Source organism: Bactrocera oleae, chromosome 2, assembly GCF_042242935.1.
Source record: "Bactrocera oleae isolate idBacOlea1 chromosome 2, idBacOlea1, whole genome shotgun sequence".
Taxonomy (NCBI): domain Eukaryota; kingdom Metazoa; phylum Arthropoda; class Insecta; order Diptera; family Tephritidae; genus Bactrocera; species Bactrocera oleae.
The window spans coordinates 86,848,431-86,869,356 of record NC_091536.1 but is presented as its reverse complement, the minus strand read 5'-3'; the positions used below and the strand labels follow the sequence as shown (position 1 = coordinate 86,869,356).

The 20,926-nt window shown below is 33.6% G+C and overlaps 3 protein-coding genes across 8 annotated transcripts in view; 1 reads left to right on the top strand and 2 right to left on the bottom strand.

The window, feature by feature from the left end:
* jus (julius seizure) overlaps positions 1 to 20,926 on the top strand; it is a 61,781-nt gene that overhangs the window by 6,142 nt on the left and 34,713 nt on the right. The window lies entirely within an intron of this gene.
* LOC106623207 (pyruvate kinase) lies at positions 1,462 to 13,288 on the bottom strand. Of its 6 annotated transcripts, none has more exons than XR_004976225.2 (5): positions 13,117 to 13,288; positions 8,611 to 8,669; positions 2,544 to 3,939; positions 2,202 to 2,482; positions 1,462 to 1,767 (listed from the first exon to the last, which is right to left on the bottom strand). XR_004976225.2 is itself a non-coding variant. In XM_014242635.3 (4 exons), the coding sequence occupies exons 1-4, from the start codon at positions 6,022 to 6,024 to the stop codon at positions 1,755 to 1,757; spliced, it is 1,608 nt and encodes a 535-aa protein (XP_014098110.2). In that variant the 5' UTR covers positions 6,025 to 6,147; the 3' UTR covers positions 1,462 to 1,754. The 6 variants fall into 6 exon arrangements, 1 of the variants encoding a protein (XP_014098110.2); XR_004976222.2 differs by lacking the exons at positions 8,611 to 8,669; positions 13,117 to 13,288 and adding exons at positions 5,983 to 6,147; positions 6,378 to 6,476; XR_004976223.2 differs by lacking the exons at positions 8,611 to 8,669; positions 13,117 to 13,288 and adding exons at positions 5,983 to 6,147; positions 6,359 to 6,441.
* On the bottom strand, positions 16,448 to 20,402 carry LOC106623200 (probable phosphoserine aminotransferase). The gene is made up of 3 exons (XM_014242626.3): positions 20,244 to 20,402; positions 16,922 to 17,598; positions 16,448 to 16,854 (listed from the first exon to the last, which is right to left on the bottom strand). The coding sequence occupies exons 1-3, from the start codon at positions 20,286 to 20,288 to the stop codon at positions 16,476 to 16,478; spliced, it is 1,101 nt and encodes a 366-aa protein (XP_014098101.2). The 5' UTR covers positions 20,289 to 20,402; the 3' UTR covers positions 16,448 to 16,475.

Here is a 20,926-nt window from a genome sequence, read left to right as displayed (position 1 = left end):
CAAGAAGCTCTTTATTTGTCGGAACCGCCAACATCAGGATAGAGCTGCCATACAAATTGACCGAGCAAAATCAAGTTCTTGTTTAGAAAATTTTTTGTTTGACACGATATTTGAAATATGTAGATTATTCTCCAGGGCAACCCTACAATCTCCGAACAAATTGTTGAGGTAGGACAGCTATATTACATAGCTGTCATACAAACTGATCGATCAAGATAAAGATCTTTTAATACCGTTTTATGCTATAAAAAATAGAGGCTAGGTTAGGACACCAGCCATTTTTCCTTTCCGAAACATTTAATTTGCATCCGTTTGAAAATTACTTTGTTGTAAGGAATTAAGTGGAGAGTCGCTTAAACATTGTGCTCCTTGCATATCGCAATCCCTCCGCCATTGATGTCGAACGCAGCTGGCCAATGATTTAAATGTATGGAACATATGGCTGATTCACAAATCCACAATTCTCATTAATTACTCACTATCCTGTAAGTTACATGGCAAACATGTTTAATTACTGTTCTCCATAACCGTTTTCTCACAGTCTGGTTTTGGAAATGAAGCTTCTTCTTCTTCGTGTGCAGTATCGCTTAAGCAGGATGAAAATATGTTCGCTCCATATATGAATCATATAACGGCTCCTTCTTTTCAATGCAGTTAGTACCGGTCTTCAAATTCACTGAATAGTTATAAGTTAATAAATGAGTTAGAGTAGATTGATGCTCTCAATCTACATCTCAAAATAATACTACTTGAGTAATAGATAGAGAATTTCGGTTATTAATAATTCTCGCGGATCAGCTTGGCCTGAAAATCTTGCAATTTTTGAAAATCGTAAAGAAGTGTGCACTGTTAATGTGTCGAAATTTAAGATAATATTTGGTAAACTCTCTGGCATCTCAAGTTCGGACGAGTTCTTTTCAAAACCTTTCACCTACTTGTTTGAGTTTCACAAAGGTAAGGAGCGATTTTTGATGAATCATTATGGCATCTTCTTTTTTTTAACAAATCTGGATTTTAACCGAATATAACCTCACTAATATGATTTTTTGAAGAATATATTTGCGTTTCGCCTACTTTGTATTTGATGAGATTTATTTCAGATCGAGAAAACTTTAACAGATGTATTAGAAAATTAAAGATTTAATGAGTAATGCAATTTCATCGTTTTCTACACTGAGAAAAGCAAATATTAGAGTGTTTCTACTAAGCAAAGGATTGGATATTGCGAACTTATTCCAATTTAAGTACAACCCCTACTATATCTTTTGTCTTTTTAGTTGCGAAGCACGAAATCTTGATTATATAATGTAACTTTGTAGGATCGCATTTCGTCATTCTCGTTATTAACATAAATAGTGTTAGAATTTAGTTCAAGTGTAATTTCATTAAAGGGAAAAATAAAAGTACGCTCACTCAATTCATTATACATTGCATACAATTCCACAGATAAAAACCACAAAATGAATGTGTTTATGTTTTATTAAAATTTGTAATTCATAACATTTAATATTCCTCTTCACTAGTGCAGGGGATAAGTTAATACCAACATTCAATTACAGTAGCCTTTAAATAAATTATTTTGTAGTCCACCGATCGGAAGGTAGATTTGTATTTAATACGTGTATTTCAGTTTCACTGCAACAGGATGAAGTTGTGCGCTTTCCCTTGAGCGCTACTTAATGTATTTTTCTATATATGTATGTATGCATCTAGTTATATCAGAGTCCGAGGTAGCATTACAACGGCTATGGTCTTTATTCAATGTAACTGTGGAAAGAAATTGAAAAAATTACACGTTAAATTTAAAAAGTTAAAATAATAACTAACAGCAAATAGAGTTACCAACTATGCGAAGCAAAAACAATAAAATTGTGTTAGTATCTTATGTAGCTGAAGTATGCTTAAGCTACTATATTTTTAAGCTTTTAATAAAAATTCATGGTCAGGCTCTACTTTTTCAAATATAAACATTTTTTTCAGAGATTATTTAAGCTTGAACACAGGTTCCAAAATCGTTTAAATAGCTCAAAGCAACTTAAATTATTCCCTTATACTCAAGTTGACTGCAATTGCTTTAACATACAATATTTTTCCAAATATTTTACAAAATAGGTAATTGAACAAAGGTGTGCAAACATAAAAATTGCATGCATTTTTTTGCTGTTGGTAACTCTGGCTTTTTAATTATAAATTGCATTAACATTCTCCAAAAATTCGCAGCTCAACATTTCAACTTGCACTCTGTCATTCATCATACATTACTTCCGTTATCATACGCTTTATTCACTGCATTCACACTCTTGATTTTCATCTACATTTACGCACACAATACGCATGGTGTTTGTGAATCCAGAACCCTGTTTCCAGCCAGTTACAATAACCACAGCATCGCCAGTTTTAAGGAAACCGTTCTTCTTGCCAACCTGCACGCCGAATTGCACACGAGCATCGACATCCTTTAGCCAGTCAGGTTGAGCGGGTTCTGTTGAAAAAAAAAAGATTTACAACCTAAAATATCGCAATGTGGCAGGTCTAGTACTTACCATTGTAAACGAGTGGTATGATGCCGCGGTATAAATGCGCCTGTCTAGCGGTTTGTGGGAAGCGTGTGACCGCTAGAATTGGGCAACGTGGACGATATTTGCTAATCAGATGAGCCGACTTTCCTGAAGTCGTGATGACCACAATAGCCGCAGCCAGCGATTTTGAGGCAGCCTCAACGGCAGCAATGGCCACAGAATGGGGCGAATCCAGGGTGGAGGTGTGTGCGGCGCGCACTAAATCGGCAAACAAATTTCTATGCCACAAAGCTGCCTCAGCCTCTTTGCAGGTCTTTGCCATTGTCAGCACACATTCGAGTGGGTATTCACCCTTGGCGGTCTCGCCGGACAACATCACACAGTCAGCACCGTCGAGAATGGCATTAGCCACATCAGAGATTTCGGCACGTGTGGGGCGTGGTTTCTTTACCATGGACTCCAACATTTGTGTGGCACAAATGACTGGCTTACCGGCTTTGTTGCAGCGGGCAATCATCGCCTTCTGTGCCAAGAATACCTTCTCTGGTGGAATTTCAATACCCAAATCACCACGTGCCACCATAATACCGTCGGATGCTTCAATAATCTCATCCAAATTATGCATGCCTTGTTGGTTTTCAATCTTCGAAATGATCTTGATGTTCTTTCCTTCCTCACCTAAAACACCACGAAGTTCAGTAAGCGCTGCGGCGTTACGAATGAACGAAGCGAAAACCATATCGACCTTCTGTTCGACACCGAATTTCAAATCAGATTTGTCTTTTTCGGACACAGCTGGCAAATCGACGGGTACACCGGGTAAATTGACACCTTTGCGTGAGCCCAAAGCGCCACCATTTTCAATTTGGCATACCAAAGCATTGGTTTGCACTTCCTTAACGATTAATGAGATGAGACCGTCATCAACGAAGACGCGATTGCCTGGTTTAACCACCTTCACGATGTTAGTATAATCAACGTAGATTGTGTCTTTGTTGCCCTTCTCAAGGTAGGCTGGGTCGGTTGATAGTTTGATGGTTTCATTCCTCTTTAATTCAACCTCACCAGTACCGCTGCCCTCAATGAGGCCAGTACGGATCTCAGGTCCCTTGGTATCCAATGCAATTGCAATTGGATATTCATAACCGATCTTCGCTGAGTAGTTCTTAGCTGCAACTCGGACGTTAGCCACAGTTTCGGCATGGTATTCGTGCGATCCGTGAGAGAAGTTCATGCGCGCAATATTCATGCCGGTTTCCATCATTTTCTCCAACATTTCAACGCTGCGCGAGGCAGGTCCAATGGTGCAGACAATGCCCGAGAGGCGTACATGTGGCACCGCTGAGTCGAACTGCAAGCGGCATATATGATCCAAGTGAGTCTCAGCTTCGGCAGCCATGTTTTGGGGTACTTCGTTCGTCTGTGTGCGAAAGAAATAAAGAGAGATGTAGAAAAAATTTGAAAAAATTCTAAATATTCCTATTATTTCGTTGGAGCAATTTGAATTGAGCACACAATTGCACTTGTGTTCATAATGTTCTATAATTGACCATATTCGAGATGTTTACTTTGGTATAAGTGTAAAAAAAAATATTGATTATTGATTGCATTTTATTTATAATAGTCATACCCTAGATTTTTATTAAAAGTCACACGCTACCGCGGTCATAAAATCATCGATTATTTCTATTGAAACATCATAGGTATATATAAAATATAGGTATTTTAATTCAGTTTGGTTCGGGGAATTTGCTTTAATGAAGCATTTTGTGGTTTTATCTACACATATGTAAGATATTTTAACTTATACTCGTATACATTCGTTGAGTAGTCGCTACAATGGGTTCTAAAGTAGACCAATTTCTAAATTAACCACTAAAATGAGGAGTTGCGTCCATTTAGTGGGTATAAAAAGATCTTTATCTTAATTTTGATAGAACAGCTTGTTTGGTAGCTATATGCTATAGTGGTCTGATCTGAAAATTATATACTGAGATTGTAACGTTGACTGGGGCAATATGCCAAATTTCGTGAAGATACATTTTGAAATTAAAAAGTTTTTCATGCAAGGATTTGAGCTCGATCGGTTAGTTTGTATGGCAGCTATACGGTATAGCAGTCCGAATTGAGCAATTTGTTGTATGTTTGTATGTATGCATTATTAAACGGCAATTGGTCTAATCTTAAATACAATTTTTTGCTTTGGCATCTGATGTCAAATTAGAATAAAAGTTATTTTATATACATATGTATGTTAAAGAGTGTGATTTTCGGTTCTGATGAGAAAGACAGAGAGCAGAAGGGTTTCGAATATGTATGTACTATTTCTGTATTCAATTATGTAGAACTAGTTCGACATTAGTTTTGTGGTATATAGAAGTAGCGAAACTTTCATTTTCCTCTGATTTCGCAATACACCAACATATGTATTAAGATATTGATCTATACAGTTATATAAATGCATACAAATATATGTACAAAACTACTATTCTCTCCGCCATCGTCGAAAGCTGCCTTGAATATAATATGAATGACTGCGCAAACTCTAAAGCATTTTTGTGGAGTGAATGTTCTATGCAAAAAAAAAACACTATACGTTGATATATGTATGTATGCATTATACAAGTATAGATTATACGCTAGTTCGTAAGTGCTTGGCTACAAAAAAAATATTGTATTTTAAATTTTGCGAAGAAATAATGAAATTGCCTTGACATTTGGGAGAACGTTTCAATTTTTAAAAGTCGAAACATCCAACATGTTCAGAAAACTTATTTATTTTATGACACAGATTATTTGTATTAACTATTTACTCGTACTTTTCGCCTAAAGTTTCTAACTAAAGCTTGGCTAATGAAAATGCAATAAAACTTTTATGACGGATTTTGCTCATGTGACTTTACAGATATACTAGCTTATATACGAGTACATACATATATCTATGTATTGTTATATGTTCCAGCCGGCATTTATTGTACATGTTTACATATGTGCTTACACATATATGTACGCAAGTATGTATTTGTATCACATAATGCACACATTTGTTCAGTTTATAAATATTATTTGATTTCCGAGTCAAACATCTGGCGCATTTCTAGTTTGCAATATTTTGCTTATGCACTTCATTGATACGGAACCAACATACATGCATATACACAAACGTACAGGCACTTATAACGATTACTTGAAACGTATTTGCCATATAAATATTAACGATCCGGTGATAATTCTTAAACACACGAAATTATATGACCTTAAGTCAAGGTCAATAGAAATGCAATTCTCGCCACTTCGGTGTATTGTACAACGAAACTTTTGCTTTGCCAACGCCGCCAACACTCATATTACGAACTGTGATTGTGTAATCGTGTAAAATTTGCGATTTTTTCATTTTTAGTTTTTACTTTTGCAATTGATGCATTGAACATTTTTTATTTTTTTATTTTGTGAAGACAAATACCTTTAGCTTTGGTGCAACATCGTAAATTGTTGTATGAACCATTTTGGCTGTTATACGTTGGGTTAATAAAATACAGTTATGAAGTTCTTTACGATTACGCTTAGCCGGAAGTGGAGCAGATGTCACCGTGTGTTTGCAGTTGCGGTAAAAATTATTATTTCCGTCCTTTAGTAGATGCGCAGCAAAAGTATAAAAAAAGCATTTATTAAGTCTACGTATAAACGTAATCTTGCTGTATTTTCGCTTTTATAAAAATTTTTGAAAAAACAAAATTCTGTTAAAACTTGTGTTGAAAAGAAAAAAGTATAGAAATGTTTTTCGTTTTGAAAACTAAAATAATTAAATTATAATGAATGACAAATGTGTATAATTCAACTTTTTTAAATCACAGCTACCGTAGAACACCGAAAACGTTTTACAAGTGCACTGTTTAACTTGCTTCGCTCTACTACGATATAGCCATGATTACAAGAGCATGATGAGCAATGAAAAGTCGCTTGAGACAATTCAGCATTGGGGTTGGGGGTATTGAATCGATGGGAAAGTGGCTTTTGGATGCCGCGCACAACCACCACTATTTACAACAACTTTCAGTCATACCCATTGCATTGGTAATATCAAATTGTATTGTTGGTACCGTAGCTTGTTGTCGGCGCTAAACAATTCGGTCAAGAGAGAGTGAAGGAGAGAGAGAGAGAGAGAGAGAGCGCCTGTGCCTGTGGATGCTTTTGTGCAAAGCAGAACTTTTTGTACCCTTAGTGAGTTTAAGTAGAGAGGAAATAAAAGTTGCTGTCTACAAAGGAAAAAGATATGCGCACAATAACATACATACGAACAGTACTTTGTAGATTTGCATGTAGTATATCTGCATGACATTTAGAATTTTTTAAAAAGTTTCGGGGTTGTTGAAACTTGTTTTGTGCTGTTCGTCTTTAAGAGAAAATTTTAGAGCTTTTTTATGTGCACGCATACAAAGTAACATGTAAAAGCATACAAAGCTTTAGATATACATACGTATGTGTGTATGTGTGTACATACGCATGTGTACATTTGTAGCTAAATTGTGTGTTTTGCATATCACAATGCCTGCAATAAATGCCGGCTAATACACACATGCCTACATATACTACGTATGTATGTATTTGTACACTTGTCAATATTATATCTTATATTTATTTATCGCTGAGCGGTATTAATGTAAATAGTCTACTGTGATATTACGGGCTAATATATTTCCTGGCGCTGAAGCCACAAATTCGGTGACTATTTCTGGCAGTATGTACAAGGTGCGTTCCAAAGTAAACAGTAAAAAAGTAACAAAGCAAACTCTAGTGGCGCCATCTATATGTCGACTAGTGTGTTAGAATCTGCTATCCTTTATTGACTTCCTGTAAAAATTTCATGACATTTCATCGTTTGAAAGTGAAGTTATAGCGTTTTAAGTTTCAGTATGTTTTTGTCATCGGTGCGAAAATGAGCTTCGACCAAAGAGCCAACATTAAATTTTGTTTTAAAATTGGTAAAACGTTTCAATTGATGAAACAAGTTTATGGCGATGATTGCCTATCCCGTAGCAGAGTGCACGAGTGGTTTCAACGTTTTCAAAGTGGTCGTGAGGACATAAATGAGAAATGAGCCGAAACCCAAAAAATCGCGCCTGGAGAAGTCAAAAGTGAAGACAATGCTAATTTGTTTTTATGATTCTAAGGGTATTGTCCACAAAGAATTTGTTCCACCCGGCCAAAACGTTAATGCAGTATTCTACCTTGAAGTTTTGAAGCGTTTGGTGCGCCGTATTCGACATGTTCGGCCCGAATATCGCAAAGATGGAAATTGGCGTTCGTGCAAAAAGCTGTATTAAAGCAGAAGGAGAATATTATTCAAAATACTTTGAATAAAATTAATTGATTTTGCCGATAGAACTATTTTTTCTGTCTTTTTGTTTAAAAGTCCTGTTTACTTTGGAACGCACCTTGTATATTACTACGAGGTGACCAGATATGAATGTCAAAGCATATGTCGCTGCAGCCGAAGTTATTAGTTAATTTGATTAAATAATCACCAACAAGTATGTGATACTACTTGTTCTATTACTTATGACAATTGTATCACGTGTGTTTCTTCACAAACATAAAAGTATTAGTCATTTAATTAATAACATTTCAGATATAGTGTTAATTAAATTGTATTTTAACTAAGCATTTGTTTGCGTTTCATTACCTTATTGATGCTTTTGGTGTACTTGGTTACGAAGCCGAAAAAAAATTGGTTTTTTGACCCACCCTAATATTACTCTTATCTAATAATGGTGATATTTCTGTAAGTAATGCTGTACTAACTCTTTGAAGTTGCTTTTGTAAATAATTATAATATGTTTAGGGAAGTAAAGTAAATAAAATAACTAATTTATTTCGAAGAGCTTAACTTTTTGTAACAAAAAAGGAATCAATAATGTGTTTTTGTATATCATTTACATAAAAGAATAAATCAAATCAATATTTTTTAATTTAATCAATTAGAAAATTTGCACAATAAGTATTATCATTGACAATCTGCTACTTGTCTACTTGAAATACTTTAATTTACTTTTTATACTAATATTAAATATTTTTACAATATTTAATTTACCTGTTTAGAGACCTGTAATGGGAGTTTCTTTATTAAGGGGGCTTTCCGCTGTCCAAAAACTGTAAAGCAAAAAAGTACATAATCTGTTAAATACATAATAACAATATAATACATATGTGATTAATTAAGCTTTCAAAGATGTTCAATATTTTTGGATATACGAGGTGTGTTCAAAGGAAAAGTGAATTTTGAATTTTTTTGAAAAGTACTTATTTATTATCAATATCTATTTTGTCCCCTTCAAAGTAATTCCTCTCGGACATAATAAACGTGTGCCAACGCTTTTTCCAGTCCTCGAAGCACTTCTGAAATGCGATTTTCGGTATGGCCATCAGCTCTTTCTACGAGTCTGATTTGATCTCATCAATTGCGGCAAAACGCTTTCCTTTCATTGGTTTCTTCAATTTTGGAAAAAGTTCGTCACCAGTTATGACCCGTTTGAGCAGACCCGGATCGTTGTTGACGTTATTCAACAACTCCTGAGCGATACTAATGCGACATTGGTTTTGCTCAGAATTTAGCAATTCTGAACCAACTTTGCTGCCACACGTTTTATGCCCAAAACATTAGAGAAAATTGAATGGCATAAGCTCATCGTCATCAACATCTTCTCGGCCTTCTGTAAAGCGCTTGTACCACTTATAAACACTTCTTTGATACAAAGTGGACTCACCGAATGCCTCAGTGAACATTCCAAATGCTTTGGAGCACTTTATTCCATTTTTAATGCAAAGTTTAATACATATTCTTGGATACATTTCTTTCAAAAGTCAAAAATTGAAGAGCACATAAAAACGTGACTAACCTTTTCTGTTGTCAGAAACAAACTACTAACCGAAATTATCTCCTAATGCAAGCACATGATAAAGATATGTGTCCGATTATAACAAAAACAAAATATCGATAATGGAATGTACACAACCCGCAAAAAATCAAATTAACACCTCGTATTTATATAAATTAAGATGCCTTAAAAACTAACACACCGATTCCGACTTTTTAAGAGAGCTTTGAGATCATGTGAACCTACCAAAGCTGGATAATCAAACCAGGGTTACTGTTAAACTTAATCGAAGCAACACTAAGAGGTTATGTTCCAAATGTTATCTTAATAAATCTTAAACTTGGTTTGTTACTACTATGAAAATTATTAAATGTTGGCTCTTAAAGGATGATTTTTAAATTGGTATATATACATATGTGTGTGGGTTAATACGCCATCAGCGCTGTTCGTTTTCTATTCCACAGAAAAGAATAAAAGTCGACCTTCTGGCATATATTGGTAGTTTTTGCCTTCAAAAATAAATTAAATTTTTAATGAATATTTCTAAATCTAATTTTTCTAAACACCTACCCACTACTAGTACCTACTAGTTTTTTCATTTAGTAAAAATAACAAAAATTCACATTTTTGTTTAAAAACGCTGCTGTTTTGTCAATTTTTTTTTTTTTTTTCAAACGTAGGTGATTGTACGTACAATATTATCTTGTCGAGAATTTAGTTATTTAGCTTTCATCCACGGAGAAGAATTTTAAAACAACTGATAAAGACTTTTTTGTTATTCTCAAAAATCGCTATAAGCTGTCACACGAGGTGTGCCTCTTAATAGTCAATTTTAACGGCAAATACTCAGCACGTGTTTGGCAAGCATAAACATTTTTAGTAAATTTCATTTAATGCTGATCAATTGACTTCTACTTCCAAGCTTCTTTTTCAATTATTTTGTTTTGAGTTTGTTTTGCTTGATATAATTTTTAATATATGTATATGCAAATGTTAATTTATACTTAAGTAATTTAATTTGTTTCCATTCATATTTGTTAATAAATATTTTTTCCGATGTAATCCAATTTAATTTATACTTCCAATTACTTTCACTTAATTTAAAATTATTTGCTAGAGGTTTATATTTTTTATTGCACGTAATTGTGATTTATTGTATGTATACTTACGTATTTTTATTCTTAGTTTGAGTATTTTTATTTTCACTATTTTATTATATTTGATTTAGCTAATTCAAAATATAGATATTTTGTTTCTTTTATACTTTAGAATTTTTATTCTATACCTCGCCCTTAATATAATATTATGTAATTGTATTATTTTTAATGGCTAATTTTAGTGGTATCATTCTCTTACATGTCTGACAGAAAATGAAAGTTTGAAAACAAACCCATTATCCGTAGTGATTATAAAGTGGATTCAGCATGCAATTGATTTTATTATATTGAGTTATTGAACAGAAACTAGGTGCTGATCTTTGTTACGATTAAAAGCCAAAAATATTTGAAACGAGTATCAACAGACATTTGGTTTGTTTCCGTGCAATTTTTAATGTTAAAATCAGATGTTTACCGTATGTCAATGTCTCATTAATTCATAAATTAGAGTAATAAACTGATAACAAAATTCAATACCTGATTATCATAATCGGTTGGAAAATATCGTAGGCAATTTTTATATAATACATACAATTTTACATATGTATAAACATATGAGTATATAATTATTATTCACAGTATACTCTTAAAACGACCTTGGTTTTTTGCTTCTTTGGCGGACTGACATTAATTCTGTTCAGAGTACTCGTATATACATACATTGTATGCATGTAATCAGTTCGAATTAGGTAAATTTTCTGTTTTATTGGAAAGTTTAGACACGAGAACAGCGCATGTTCATATGGAAGCAAGAGAAATGTGAATGTAGCTTTTTCAAAAAGTTTCCGTATGACTTATCTCTTTGGTAGAAAAAGAGCATGATATTACAGTGCTACCAGATTATTTTAGTAACTATTGTGTAAGAAAGTTGTAAACTTATGTGGGATTTTGAATATTTCTTGGTTTAATAAAATTTGTTTATTGTTTTTAATCCCTTTGGAAAGTGAAATATATATAAAATACATGTATATTATTATTTACTCGTACGTATATATTCTATATTTCTTCATATTATAAAGTCAAAATTCGTTAATATATAAAACACTTAGGCAAATATGTTATTTCCTTAAATAAATTTAAAAAGTATCTAACAAATTCATCGGCGATAACATTTATTCCCAAAATTGCAATATTTACTATAACAATTATTCTCATCCCAAGAAATAAGAAAAAACAATTAATAGAGTAATATTAGCCGCTTGTCATTAATTTTTATTTTTTTATGTCACACAACTCTGTTCCAAGATATCATAATTGACATGGGTATAAAAAATCGCGTTCTTGAACTTGAACTTGAGTATAGAAAACAATATCAAAGAACGTTTATTGTTATAAGATTATGTATTTCTGCGTTCAAAATTGTAGTACGTGAAGTACACAAACGTGAAAAAAGGAAATTTAAAAACAATTTTTATTTTTTATCATTAACTTGGGATTAACATTTTTTTTCTATTTGGTATCTGGGATCACACTTTTTCGTTTAATTTTTTAATCCGACATTTGGAATTAAAAATTTATTATTAATTTTTCAATCGGTATTGGTGATTAGAAATTCGAAAATAATTTGTAACATAATTTATATTATTATTTACTTGCAACCCTGTAATTAAGTAATAAAAATTAATTATACTACAATATTGTTTCATAATATTTGATTATTTCATCGCGATTAGTTAGAGAAGTATAAATTTATCATATTATATAGATGTATATTGAATTATTTTAATATTTTCGTTTATAAAATACTTTCATTGGCAACACTGGTACATTTTTTATATTTTGTGTTAATAATTTTTCATAAAAAAAAGTTGAAGTTATTAAAAATAATTTCAACTAAAGGCTCTTTGAATAATCTCTCCTTGCTGTGCGTCAATAGTTTCACACAAAATGCTCTTTTATATATAAATACGTATGTATGTTTGTACATATTCATCAGCTGCTGGAAACTCGTTGCGCATTTGTTGCACACCCTTGCATTGAGGCATCGCACACAGCTGAGCGGTATTCGCTTCCAAGCGCGCTGTCTTTGACTTTTATTTAACCTTGCGCATAGGTAAGCATACGCATTGACAGCTGCTTACGGTTTTATGTACAATGCATGCATATATACATTTGCATATATGTATGTATGTAAGTTGTCATTTGTGCGTCACGTTTCTCTTATTTTACACGGAACAGTGTTGAGCAATCATCATTATATACAAATATACATGTATATATAATATATATATTCATATATATAATACATTTATATGTATATAATATCTTGATTTACCGCTCGTATATATGTGTGATTCCCTGAGTACTTACATATATAAAATTCTATCAAATACAAAATTTTTCTGCGTGCTAATTATGCCAAATTTATTAAGCCAACTACCGGCAAACCATGAAGTGACAAGTGAAAGTCACACAACCTAAGATAAGTGTTCCAGTGAACATTCTCCGATTTCTTTCACTTTATTAAAAAAACACTTAATACTGACAAAATTAAAGTCTTTGCGAATTTGTGCAATAGGAATTATGTAAGCTATTGGTCTAAGTGCACATTTGGCCTAAATTTACCTTAATTAAGTATTAAATGCAGTTTGGCAATTTAAGAGAGCAGACAAAATGGTGAACACTTGAGACCGGCAAATTCGTTTTAAAAACCGGGAATGTAATTGCGAACTTTGTTGCTGCGATACTGAATCAACCACTTTGATCAAAAGCTGCTTGAGAACTGATTGGAAATAAAGCAGTGTAGCATACTTCCAAAAGCCAGCGGCGCATGGAAACTTTACCAGTCTTCTATGTAAAAAAGCTAAAAAAAAAAAAGACTAAAATATAATTTCTCACACTTTCATACATATCTATATACTTTCATACGCGAAAGCATGGCGGCTTAAAGAGGCATATAGTTTTTGAGAGATTTAGGAGTATTTCCAACAAAGTATATAAGTGCTATGGACATACAATGTATGTGTGTGTGCTTGCACATAATCATGCGAGTGTCTATCGACAGATATGCGTACTATTGACGAGTCAATTTTATTTATTACTTTAAACTATTTGACTAAACAATTCAACTCAAAATTAGTAAGTTTTTGGAAAGTAAGATTATCTAAAATGTAAATAAAAGACGGTATGTCACATTTTTAGGAACATATTGTAGCGTTGCTTTGGATATATCTTGAAGATTTGAGAGACTTGGTTTGGATCGATCAGTTTTTATAGCAGCTGTATGCCATAGTGGTCCGATATCGGCTTTTCTGAACGAGGAGCTTCTTGGGGAGAAAAGAATGTATGCAAAATCTCAGATCGATATTTTAATACTGAGGGAATCGGCCAATCCTTAAGGAACCCTTTATTGCGTTTAGTACTAAAATAGGGATTATTTAACTATTTAAATTGAAGAAGTGAAATAAGGTGTGTCGAGATTACACATTTTTGATGGTATGATATGGATGATCTACATTTTACTCATATTTATGTACTATATGTATATATACCTATGTTAATATGTGAGTATGAATGCTTATCAAGAATTATATAAAATCGCTCGGAAGTTTTGTGCTTATCGCCGTCCATTGCTCATTGTGCTTTATGACTTCAATTAGCATCTTAAATTGTACCATATGATTTGCTTTTATGACGCTTAGGAATACACTGTGCTACTAAGAAACAAATGACTGTGAGCGAAAATTTTAAATTTGAACACAAAGACACGCCGGCACGACACAGCTACACAACAGAGAAATTATCTGATCGGCAGATTCCTGAACATTTAGAAGACGGCAGCGACATATCAAACAGCTGATGTACACAATTGCGTTGTTGGCGTAATAAAACCTTTCACTTCAATTAAATTTAAATGTTTTGTTAAAGATGAAATTTTGTGTTCAAACATATAAGTAAATAGGCCGATTCATTGTTTTAAATATTCAATTGTTATTACAAATAATATATCAGTGTGATATAGCTTCTGTTGGTGAAATAACAATAGATTGGTTAAAGCTTTGAATAACTTTACATTTCACATATTAGTGGTAACACTACAGCTGCCCATTGCCATCGGCAAAATTAGAACTTCCGTGAAGTCGTGCTGCTGTCTAAATAACAGTGCCCATAAGAACGTGTGTATTTTTAATTTTTGACAGATGCTGCTGTCGCTTGTCATCGTCTATGTGTTCAGCATTTAATGCCGTAATTATTCAAATTACTCTAACTTTTGAAATTTATTATTGGTATGGCTCAAGAAAAGTGGACTAAAATAACATTAACTAGAGAGGAAAATTCACGAAACGTCATAAAATGAATCAATTATAGAATAAGGTTTAATATTTAATTAGAGAAATTGTAAAAAATTTTATGAGAATCGAATATCCAGGGTCTGTTTTGATTAGTTCTTTTTAGCCACATTAGTTGTCTAGCCAGTTTTGGATCTTCGGGTCGTACCAGAAGTAACCAGCAGGAATTTGTCTACATTTATTCTATGCTCGGAGTTGTAGACGCCGATTCATATTTTTTTTATAATCTAGATAGAGTATATTAAATTTGCCACAAAGATTGTAGAACCAAGAAGCTACTCTTAGAATCACTGATATCGGGCCACTATGGCGTATAGCTGACATACAAACTGACCGATAAAAAATCATGTCCTTTTTTTTTAGTTGATTTTAATTAAAAAATTTAAATTTTTTCTCGAAATTTGGCATGGATTATTGTCCAAGGCAACACCACAATATCCGAAAATATTGTTCAGACCAGACTGATGTTTCGTATAGCTGTCATTTAAACTGACCGACCAAAATCAAGTTTAAGCTCTTTTGAAGGTTGTTTATATCAAACTTCGTGGAAAACCGTTGACTGGTTACGTTTCCTGATTTAGTTATAAGTTTGCATTTTGCATATATCAAAAAGTAAAGGTTTCAACGAAAAATAAGCTTGCTGATCCGAAATTTTGACGTGAGAATTTTCGATTGAAAATTAGAAGATTTTTTCAATATTAGGTCAGTATAAAAAACAGGATCTTTTAAAATAAAAACAAAAAAAAAACGTTAACTTCGGTAGCACCTAAGCGATAATACCCTTCACAAATACAAAGGTTCCTTAAAAGAACTTGACTCCGATCGTTCAATTTGTATGGCTGCTACATAATATAGTCATCTGATCTGAACAATTTTTCGCAGATTACATTGTTACTTTAGAAAATAACTCATGCCAATAACTCAATTTCGTGAAGGTATCTTGTCAAATAAAAAAGTTTTCCATATAAGCACTTGATTCCGATTGTTCAGTTTGTATGGCAGCTATATGCTATAGTGGTCCCATATCAGCCGTTCCAACAAATAAGGAGCTTCTTAGTGATTTCAGATCGATAGCATAAAAACTGAGGGACTAGTTTGTATATATACAGACAGACAGATAGACGGAAAGACAGACGAACGAACATTGCTAAATCAACTCAGCTCACCATGCTGATCATTTATATATGGTATATATTATACATTTTATAGGGTCTATACTTTGTTCAGGGTATAAAAATGCCATGTGTTTGAGGCATACGAAGATAACTTTATACCAAAGAAAGAAAAAAAGGATTTATACACGATAAAAGAAATAACCCAAAAAACTTGGTTATTTTAATTTTTCACATAAAATTTGATATTATATTGAGCCACACCCCGATTTTCCTTTTTCCGAACTCAGATCGCCGTAAATTATTTCTCCTTTAATTTTAGTTATTTTATCTTTCGTTTCTGATGGGTTTCATCCTACTATTATTATTTTTGTCATCAAAAATTATCTAACCTGGTCTATATTTGAGTTTTTGCCAAGAAAATGTATGGAAAATACCATTTTTTACCTGCAATATCAATATTTCGAAACTATACAAAATTGTTTCATAATACGATTATTGTGTTTTTAAATTCAGTCTTATTTTAATTTTTTACTTTATTATTTTGTGCGAACTCTTTAAGCAATTCAGCCAACTGCTCGGTTTCGGCGACAGTGATGGCATTATACAGCGAAGCCCTAATACCGCCAACAGAGCGATGACCCTTTAATTGAATCATGCCCCGGCTCTCTGCCTTTGCCAAAAACTCTTTTTCTAAGGCCTCGACGCCTTCGCTGCTGCCAATGCGGAACGGTACATTCATACGTGAGCGCACACGCTTCTCCACCGGACAGCTATAGAAGCCATTCGACTGCTCAATTACATCGTAGATGAGCTTTGATTTGGCCGCAGCCGTTTTGGCCATGCCAGCAACGCCGCCGTTATGCTTAATCCATTTGAATACCAAACCCATTAAGTAAATGCTGAAAAAAATTATAACAAAACAGTAATATTTTATGAAAAACTACACAAAAGATATGACAAATGTACCAAAAAGTTGGCGGTGTGTTGAGCAGTGACGCATTTTTTTCCATTTGTGCGAAATTCAAAACCGATGGTGTCTGTTTAATGTGATGCCCGATGAGGTCCTCACGTACAATAACAACTGTCACGCCGGCTGGTCCAATATTTTTCTGTGCACCGGCGAAGATCAGGCCGAACTTGGTGACATCAAAGGGACGTGATAAGAAATTCGAAGACATATCACAAACCAGTGGTACACCCCTTTTAATTTCGGGAACAAAGTCAAATTCGACGCCATCGACCGTCTCATTGTCGCAATAGTAAATGTATGAGGCATTCGGATCAAGTTGCCAAGTGTCTTGTGTAGGTACAGTGATGTATTTTCCCGCTTTGGGTATTACTAAATTGACCTTGCCGTATTGTTCAGCTTCTTTTGCTGCCTTGGCTGACCAAGAGCCGGTCACGATATAGTCAGCGACACCGGTGCGTCCTATGAGGTTAAAACAGACGGCCGCGAATTGTCCAGTGCCACCGCCTTGCATGAGCAATATCTTATAATTCGATGGAATATTCAATAGTTCTCGTAGATCATTTATAGCTGTTTCTTGTATTGCTGCGTAGTTTGATGAACGATGGGACATTTCCATCACTGATATGCCGGTGCCATTGCAGTTGAGTAAATTTTCTTGCGCCTCTTTCAGCACCTGGTAGGAGAAAGAAAAATGTATGTATGGAGCTTTGAAGTAGTAGTCAATGTTGCAAAAATTTTGTAATGAGAAAAAGAAATGCATTTGCCTAGATAACCTCTTAAAAGCCAATGGTCTAACTGAAAACTTATATAATTTAGGATTATTCTCATAACATTTGACAGTTCTTTGATGTCTGATTTTCGGTTAAGGAATTAACCGGTATTCCTAACCCGGAAATCAGGTCTCGGTCTTCTCTTCAACTTACTTCTTTAATTTATTTCAAATCGTTTAAAAGGAGTGAAACGATAAAAGGGGCCAGCACTATTAGAGTTGTGTCTTGCCAAAATTTTGGAACCAGTTTCATGATTTACAGTTACGTTTAGTCAACAGTTTCTAAATAGTAGTTAAGAATATATCATCTGTGAGAGAATTTCAGAACAATTTACTAGCTCAATTTGGTCAGAAATGGGAAAGAAAATGCGATGGCTAAAAATTTCAACACACAAATATCGAACAATTTATAACATATTTTATGAAAATACTTTTTTTGTTGGAAATATCTTTTCACATTTTACATTTTCTGAGACATGAGCACTCTGATCACATTTTCGGAAATTCACTTGTTCCAAATTTTGATTTTTAGTAGATTAAATGCACATGTTTTCGGCATTAAACTATAGTATATCCAATATTATATGTTTGTTGATTTTTACTATGATATCTTACATATTGGCTGATATGGAATAAGCCCAACTGGCGGTTTGAAAATCGTATATTAGGTATATGAGAGATATATTTGGCAATACAAAATACGATCAACATAATAAAATGCTCCCTGAATTTCATTAAGGTACCTCACATACCATTAAAATTAAACCGGATGTTTGAAAATTCTGGGATTAGTTATATAATATCTAGGGCAAGTTTTTCACCCGATTTTACCCATTTTTAGGAACAAAAAATACATCGACTTAATTTTGTTAAGATAGCTCACATATATATGCAGTATGACGTAAACCGGAAGTTCGAAAATATTTCGTTAAGGTATATGTGGCTAAGGGGAATATTGACCCGATTTTGACATGCAGGCATACTATTATCAGAAAGAGACTCCCTGTGAATCGCAATAATACCATATACCACACAGATTGACCGTTATATCCGGTAAAAAGTGAGCACATAAACGGTAACTGGGGGCTTGAACAGTTATGATCCGATTTTAAAAATTTTTAGACTTGAGTTTTATCGCAATATATTCTTTGATGGTTGATTTGTATACTGGGAAGTAAAAATCATATGGAATTTAGAATATGGCTATATGGGAAGTAGGTGTGGTTGTAGTTCGAGTTCGACCATTTTAACACTGTGACATAGGAATCTTAAAATAATGTTATGTTCCAAATTTGGTTAAAATTGGTAAAGTAGTTATAGAGATACTTCATCTAAATGTGGGCGGTGCCATGTCTATCGTCCTATTTTTACATCGCCTCCCATACAACCCACTTGTACCATCTCAATTGTAAAATTAAATGTGTCTGATGCCTTTAGTTATTGTTTTTTAAAGCACTTTTAGTAGTTTTCAACAAAACCGTTATAAGGGAAATGGGCGGAGTTTACATCGGATCGCATCCATTTTCACACTGTTGAAGGAAAAGTCAAAAATATTTATTTTGTGCAAATTTGAGTCATACTTGTATAATTCGAATGGTTTAGGATATATATTTATTAAACTTATTAGGGGGCAGGTTCACGCCCACTTTTACATTTTTTTTCAAACTCACCTCACCTACCTCAATGCAATGCCCTGTACCAAATTACAGTTTTACATCTTAATTTTGTGCTTACTTATGGCATTTTATAGGTTTTCGATTAATGGCGTTTTGTGGGCGTGGCAGTAGTCCTATTACGCCCATCTACAATTCTAAACTTCTTATGGTGCCAAGGAACACGTGTACCAAGATTCATCAAGATATCTTAATTGTAATGCAAGTTACAGCTTGCTCGGACGAACGGACAGACAGACAGTCACCCGGATTTCAACTCGTCTCATCACCCTGATCATGTATATACTTATATATAAGTTCATATCACTATCGATTAGTTTTAGGTGATACAAACAATCTTTAGTGAACAAAACTTATACTCTGTAGCAACATGTTGCAACAGAGTATAAAAACTTTCTGAGATCGAACCTATGCCCACACACATTTACCTTTCTATCAGAATTTGTTCTTATATCTTGAACAAGGCATATTAAGCGATGAGCTGACTACAGCCATACACACTGATCAATCGAAACATTTTATTTGACAAGAAATCTTCACAACATTTGGCATGGATTATGTCCAAGGCAACAGTACAATTCCTGAAGAAATTGCTCCGATTGGACTACTATAGCATATAGCTATCATTCAAATAGAACGATTATTGTATTCCTTATTATTACGTATATACATATACCACTAATGAGTGCACGTGTAGCTATGGCGCGAGTTGGCATAAACAAAAATTAATTGTGATACAAAATTTTCGTCAAATTTCACAATTATCAAGTGATAAGAGATCTCTATGAACTGCTGTTTCACGTACGCTTTGATACAAAATGTTGTGGCCTCATAAGAAACGATAGTGTTTAGTTTTGTAAAGCGGTTTAAACTAACCTCCTCCGGTAATTTAGCTGGACCAGCGGCAAAATTAATGACCATTTTGAACTTTTGTGTTTTAGTGACTTATTCACGACTTAAGCGAAGAGAAATATATTCGAAACAATCCACACGAAAGCAACTTCGACTTGAGACTGAAATATTTGGCGTGCAAATATACGACGATGACTACGAAGGCTGAGCGAAGCGATAATAAAAACCGGATTGTAATATAGCTATGTATGTATGTGTAGTCCCGCTTAAAACGATGTAAAATGATAAAAGTGGAACCTTTACTTGACAACGAGACAACACGGCTTGATAAGTATGTTTACTTGTTTTGGTTTAATGTTGTTGGAATTGATAATACAATTAATTGGTGTATTTATATATTATATTAGTTTGTATATATGTGCGTATATACTTTGTTGTTTATTAACTTTTGTTTTTTATAGATTTGTTTTTGGAAAGCAGGAAGTCTTACATTAATAGTATTTATTTTAAATGCATTCCATATATATTTATATCTGTGCATGTTTGCAAAATTGAACCAGCTTTTTATTCATTGAATTCAGCAATTATTTTTAAAGCCAACTTACGATCGAAAATTCATTTGCAAAATGAATAAACGCCCGTGTAAGCTTTTGAAGTTATTGTGCTCTTTTTTTACTTCATAGCATTACATTCTTAACTATGTAAGA

Bases quoted from the DNA above. Each gene is read 5' to 3' on its own strand.
- LOC106623207 (XM_014242635.3), bottom strand. From the start codon at position 6,024: ATGGTTCATACAACAATTTACGATGTTGCACCAAAGCTAAAG. The intron at 3,940-5,982 runs GTATTTGTCTTC...TTTCGCACACAG, and splicing joins ATGTTGCACCAAAGCTAAAG to ACGAACGAAGTACCCCAAAA. The intron at 2,483-2,543 runs GTAAGTACTAGA...TTTTTTCAACAG, and splicing joins CATACCACTCGTTTACAATG to AACCCGCTCAACCTGACTGG.
- LOC106623200 (XM_014242626.3), bottom strand. From the start codon at position 20,288: ATGGTCATTAATTTTGCCGCTGGTCCAGCTAAATTACCGGAGGAG. The intron at 17,599-20,243 runs GTTAGTTTAAAC...TTCTCCTACCAG, and splicing joins CAGCTAAATTACCGGAGGAG to GTGCTGAAAGAGGCGCAAGA. The intron at 16,855-16,921 runs GTACATTTGTCA...AATTTTTTTCAG, and splicing joins AACACACCGCCAACTTTTTG to CATTTACTTAATGGGTTTGG.